Here is a 6,776-nt window from a genome sequence, read left to right on the forward strand (position 1 = left end):
AAGCCCCCCTCCCCCCCCCCCCCCCCCATCCACACACACACACACACAATAATCCACAATTCAATTACATTATATTCTCTAATATATATGTTCTATCAGCTCCTCAGTCTACATTGAGGGTGATATTGAAACCAGAGTCTATAATGATAGTCTCAGCGGCGAAATTAAAAGCATACCAGAAATTTGTGTGCGCAGAGATGGTACGTCGTTATGTTTATTATGAGACCCTCTGGTTTGTCATATTTGAAGATGTGGGTATTGAATGGCAGTCCTTGCACCCCATTTCATTTGATGATTTCATTGAAAACAGATAATTGAACAACATATTTTGAAGTTTTTTATCAGACTTGCATGTTTTACTATTATTTGTTGAAGGAATGATTTCAGCTAATTGTTTTTTCTCTGTGAGGAAAAAATCAAATAATGTTTTAGCTTCAAAGAACTATTATATCTTAAAATTTTGGATGTTTTATATATTCAAAGGTTTTGTCAAATCTTTTATGGTTTACTGGAATTTTTGAATAGAAGGAGTGTTAACTTGAGAGGCTGTCTTATGAGTTAGAGCTGCAATTTCATTATATCTATCTTTTCCCCTGTTCATAAGCTTTAATAAGAAAACCCTTCGGGGTGGCCCAGTGGTTTGGGCTTGGGACTTCCATGTTGGAGGTCTCAAGTTCGAAACCCCTTGCCAGAGAAAGTAAGGGGTTTGCCTTCTGGGTCGAGCTCGTCGCACCGGGCTTGCCTAGTGCGGGTTACCTCTCCTATGTGGTTTGCGAGCTATTGTATAGGAGCGGGGGCTTTACCCTATGCGGCACCCAAAGGGTAGCGGCTGCGGGTTTCCCTTGTCATCAAAAAATAAAATAAAAAATAGCTTTAATAAGAAAGTTGTAGAGTAAGATATAGTTAGTTAGAAGACTCATACTTTTATAATCGGTAAATTAAATCAAAGAAGGCTAAACCCAGCAATGCATTTCCACAGGGTAACAAAATGATGCAAAACACAAGGCTCATAGATTATACTTAGAAACTGGAGTATAGGAGGTCTGTTAACAAGATGAAGAAAATGTACAAAGTTATAGGTCTGGGAAGCAACTATTGAGATCCCACTCCTGTACGTTTGAATTGTGCCTCATTAGTTCAGTACTCATCATTAATGTTCGATGAAATAGCATCTCTGTCTACCACACCTATAGCCTGGACATCCAAGATTAGTACCCACAAAAAGAGAGGGTGTGGAGTAGGGTGAGGGTGAGGGTGGAGGAGGGGATCTGTACTTCCAAAACCTTAACGTTTGGGCTTATCACCAAAATTAGTAACCAAAGTAAGATCCGTTCAAATTAGTAGAACTTATTACTACTCCCTTACAGTTTCGGGAAATTGGACCTCAACCCAGATTTCGAATTCAAGTTCATTTGCTCTCATTCTATTAAAATTAGAGTGAAATCAGTTCTAATTTATAGGATGATCACAAGGAGAGGTTCTCTATGATGGGGGTACTTTTTTTGTGAAAGTTTGAATCAACTATCAACTATACCATTAATCTGTGGGGGGAGATTCTATTTAGTGGTGTTCAAATTGGTACGAGTAAAATAGAAAGCATAACATTGAAATTGAGTCAGTGGGAGTAAATGTGCTATATGTTGTTCTGTTTTAGGTTCTTTCTGTATCTGGTAAACTGATAGTTTTGTTGATGTGGTGAGATAACTGACTCAAAAATAGACTGCAATTTTTAAGTAATATTACTATTGCTATGCATGGCTGCCTAGTGCCGCTGCTGTATTATCATATAAAAACTGCTTTGTCAGTGAAACAGATGATAAAAACATCATGTTTTCTGATGTTATACAATTTTCCACAGGGAGGATTCGGCTTATAAAAGGTGGTGAAAGTATCAGCAGTATCTCAATTGATGAGCTCCGTAAGTTATCTTCTGTTATATAAAATTGTCTGTTCTCGAAATGTATGAGCTTTGGGTTATAGTACCAAATTTATTTCCTAAATAAAATCCCCTTTGTAGTTTGTACCACATTTGTTTTCCATGAAATATTGGTTCTTCCCCTCCGTTGCTTTTATTGGACTTGCATTTTTTCTGTTATTGGCAGGAGAAGGATTGCTGTAGAAGCTCATTGGTAAATTGTCAAAATACGGTAGGTGGTTGGGAGCGGAAGGTTTGGGGGAGTTGAGAGGGGAGGAAGCAGCTGAGGAGTAGGGACCTATCGTCTGAAATATACTCTGCCGTAACACAAAACTTGTCTTATTTCCATCTGTAAGTTGAATAGTTTGAGTTATTAATTTGCCTTTAACGACTTGTGTCCATCTTCTTGCTTGTATTTTGTTAAGAAGCAGGAAGAGATGTTCCTTTTGGATCCACATAATTATTTAGTGGGTAGTTGCTTCATTTGCCAAAGCTGTGCAAAATGTTGTTTGAATGATGGAAATAACTATAGGTGAAACTGTGAAAGAATAGGAATACTTGGAATGAAGTGGTGGCTGCTGATTCATAGGTTATCGTTAATCCCTTTCTATTGTATGAAGTTGATACCATGGGTTACTAGATGGAGTGTGAAAACTTGTGTTTATTGTATAATCTTCAGCATCCAGTAGACTAGTATTAAGTAAAAACCTACATTCATCTTGTTTTTGGTAAGCGTACTCTTTTCAGATAGCAATGATCGATATACTAGTTAAATTTTGTTTGAGCTTTGCTCATGCCACACCTTTAACTCAAAGCTCTTTCTATCTCAATCTCCAGTCTTTAGTCTACATCTTCCTTTTGGTTCACCCTTACTAATTTTTATTTTATTTTTTGTGACAACAATATATAGTAACTTGGTTATCCCGATCCATCAATTTCCTTTGGTTATTTGTCATACTTGAGAGAAATTTGCAGGGTTATTATCTCTCTCATTTACCTTTTTCACTATAGAAGTTTGATAATTTGATTTTCCTTGAAGGTAAAATGATCCTTAAAATCATAGCTGTGAACAGATAAGATGTTTCGCTTAAGAAAACATTTGATTCTACAAAAAAGCAAACCACTTAAATCGAGCACTTTCATTAACTTTAGGAGTTGCTTTCTGGCCTAATTTCACTTTCTGTTAGTAATATATATATATATATATATTTACAAGATTTCTCTGATTCATCTTATGTTAGTTTAATTAACATATACTAGTATATATTTAAAGTATTTGTGTGCCTTTTAGGCACGTTTTGAGAATTGGCAATTGTTCATATGCCATTGGCTACAAATTATACCAATACCTTTACACGAAAAGCAACGAATCAACAAACGTAGTTTTTTGTGCAAATTTCAGTACGCTAAAACAAATTGAAGGGGGAAAGAAATTTCAAAAACGTCTATTTCATCTATTCTTGTGTTGTGGAATGTTCAAACAATCCTTGTGACTAAAAATACAAGTTTGGTTGTAATTGAAAATCAAAATACTATAGAACTCATCAAGTTTAGTAGCGTATTGGGAGAATTGGTTTGATAGATTTACTTACAATTTTTGTTAGGTTTATGCTTTGTTTTACAAAAAATCTTCATTTTTACGCAAAAGATTTGGAAATATCAGTTTTTTCTATTCATTTTGTAAGTGGTTAAAAAATCGTAATTCTCCGGATAAATAATAGTAATGAAACAAACTGCAGTGGCTGATGTTAGCTGCCTAAATAATTGGAATATGGAAGAAATGAGCACTAGTTTTAGTGATGCTATAAATTTAGTCTCCTCTTTGATACTACGTTAATGACACTTGGATACCATTGCATATACTCAAATATTGGCAAGGATTCTGTTTTTCCTTAAACAATAATAATTCTCACCATTTTTGCGTAATTCATGACACATGCATCCTCTTAGCCACCTTCAAAATTTTTGTATAAATAGATGCACAAGTATTCATAAAATTTTATTAGTGTGTTTACATAAATTAACCATGATTAATGCTTTGGTACTCTTTCTTTTTCTCTTTCCATTTGCTTGTGTCTCATCATCATCTCCTAATAATTGTCCAAAATGTGGCATAATGGATGTGCCATACCCTCTAAGTACAAGTGATAATTGTGGTAACCCTAACTACAAAATTTATTGCAAAAATGAAACCTTAGAGTTGTTGTCATCTGTGGGATTTTACTACAAAATCCTTAATATCAATCCACATACATCTAGGCTTATTATTAGCCCTCCTTTCATAAACAAACACTCTTGTCAATCCTCTGATCTTTCTTTAGGTGGATTTAAGATTGATGAAAATTCTCCTTTCAACATATCTTCGCGTAACACGGTCATGTTATTTAACTGTTCTGAGAATATTCTCTTGTCCCCATTGAACTGTTCTTCGAGCAGCCCTTGTAGGCGGTTCGAGGAGGTTAATGAAGGAAGGAACTGTAAGAACACACTGTGTTGCAGTTACTTGAAAGATACATCTATGACTTCTCATAGAATAAGGATTAGAGATCAAGGTTGCACTGCTTATATATCTTTTGTGGATTTTAAGGCTGAAGAATCTATTAATGCATGGCGTTATGGTATTGAGCTACAGTGGATACCCCCTAATAATTAAACTGAGCATGCATCGACCTATAAGTTGCTCGAACTTTTCAAATATGCTATATTCGTGTCAGATCCTTCAAAAGAAATTATTTTAACTTGAAAGATCTGACACACCTTAAAATACTCCATATTTTAAAAAAGTTCAAGCAACATAATTATAACAACATTATTCATGTTGTTCGTTATGACTTTCTCGTACTGTGCGTTAGTGTGTGCATGAAAGTAGTACTACGTATACTACTAATAATTTGAGAGTGATATGTTACGTATGTAATATGTTGTAACTTTAATTTCGAGTCTATGTGGTTGTGGTGTGTCTTTAATTTGAGCATATTTTGTGTGGTGTTGAATTACTATATATAAAATCAATGTATTTGCTAAATTAGAGTATCTTTTCTTGTAGAATTGTATGTTTTTTTCATTTGTTCATTTTAACGAACCATGGACGATCTAGAATAGAGACGCAACAGATTTAATTAATTAGTTGAACACAACATATATATATATATATATGAACATATAATTTAATTAGTCCAAATCCTAAATCAACCATTATCTAAAAGTTGTTTAATATATATATATTTTTGGGTTAATGAGTTGATATATGTACTGATCACCACTAAGTAAATTTCTCAAATAGTCGCTCAAGTTAAGAAAATTATGGGGCAAAGTCACTTTAATTTGCTTTGTATTATTTATATCATTAAAGTTACTAACTTGTGTATTATTTCAATAAAGTGACTTAATTTTATGTGATTATAGATCTTTAATTCTTTTTATAATATGATTTCACTAACATATAGGCTGAAACTTGAAAGTATATATATGTCCCTTCAATTGTCATCCACTAGTTGAAAAATGACATAGAAATCATTAAATGGGGATTAATATTCAAGGAGTACTTATAATTTTCTCTAGCCAAACAGAAGTTAGGATTTGGATCTAACAACAAAGTTTCAAGAGAGAAAAAAAGGGGGAAAGTTTAGAGATTAAAATCAATGAATTAATTGGTGAACATTAATAATTTAATAGTCTCATTTAAACTATAATCAAAATCTATCTGTTAGATAGTTTTTCAAGTCACCTTTTAATGTTTGTATTTTATTGTTAGAACTTAGATGGAATTAATTTGACAACTAAACAAGCATTGACGTCAACTCCTTTTCTTTTCTTTTTTCAGTTTGATGCTCATTAGATAATTGAATGGAAATATTTTATAGATAAGAGAAAAATGAGAAATACAAATAGAGTTTAAGGAAGGGCTAAGCCAACTGATCAATTAAGAGTTGAATATTAATGAAGTCAATTACTTCTGTTTTTAGCATTAATTAATTTTGTACATGTTTGAGGTTATTATATTGATAGACTTAATGAGCTGACATTTGACCTTGAAGAATCTATGAATAACAAAACATGGAAACAAATTTAATTTATAACATTATTCTTACTTAAAGCAAGGGTTTTTTTAAATTTATAATGTATTAATTATGTATTTGAATATTCAAAGGTCTTCACACAAAATCTAACCTACAGATGGCAATGTAGCTACCAATCTGAATAACCTAATTTTATTTTTTTTAATAAAACAGGAATATAGAAGGTTCAGTAATTTTTAACAATTGAACCATTTATTTAACACTCATCAATTCTACTGCTTATTAACTTATTTATGATATAGTTTAGGTAGATAAAAATAAAACTAAGAAAAATGGTACTACTATATACATTTAAAGCTCTTTTAATTTGCGTAGTTTCCTTCCCCTATTTAATTCTAAACATTCTTGTCCACTATAGAGAAAAAATATCTTTTATAAAGGTAATGTGATTTTATTTACTGATCTATTATGTTATATTTAATCGATCTCGAGTGAAAAATATCATATAATAATAATAAAAAAGAACTTGATATATGCTATTTCCTCTGACCCTAATTACTTTGTCCACTTTTTAATTGACACACCTATTAAGAAAACAATAATTAACATAGTGAGTTTACCATTTTACCCCTATTAATTATGAAGTGGATGAATTAAAAATTTAAGATTTTCAAAAAAAATTACCTTTTTCAAAGTAATTAATTGTGGGTATAATAGATAAAAATAATTTGTCCTTTCTTGATTTGTTAAAATGGACAAATAATTAGGGACAATTAAAAAATAAAAAATTAAAAAGTTATTAGGAAGCCCATACACCCACTTCACGAGTGGAATACTACTTA

At 32.2% G+C, this 6,776-nt stretch overlaps 1 protein-coding gene across 1 annotated transcript in view; it reads left to right on the forward strand.

Moving 5' to 3' along the window:
- LOC102591314 (single-stranded DNA-binding protein, mitochondrial) overlaps nucleotides 1-2,714 on the forward strand; it is a 4,469-nt gene extending 1,755 nt beyond the window's left edge. The window contains exons 4-6 of the mRNA XM_006344649.2: nucleotides 100-200; nucleotides 1,859-1,918; nucleotides 2,103-2,714. Coding sequence (XP_006344711.1) covers nucleotides 100-200; nucleotides 1,859-1,918; nucleotides 2,103-2,119 — 178 coding nt within the window. The 3' untranslated portion in view covers nucleotides 2,120-2,714. The remainder of the gene's footprint in view (nucleotides 1-99; nucleotides 201-1,858; nucleotides 1,919-2,102) is intronic.
- Nucleotides 2,715-6,776: the final 4,062 nt, after the last annotated feature.

The sequence above is a fragment of the Solanum tuberosum genome, unplaced genomic scaffold (genome assembly GCF_000226075.1).
Source record: "Solanum tuberosum cultivar DM 1-3 516 R44 unplaced genomic scaffold, SolTub_3.0 scf00060, whole genome shotgun sequence".
Classification (NCBI taxonomy): domain Eukaryota; kingdom Viridiplantae; phylum Streptophyta; class Magnoliopsida; order Solanales; family Solanaceae; genus Solanum; species Solanum tuberosum.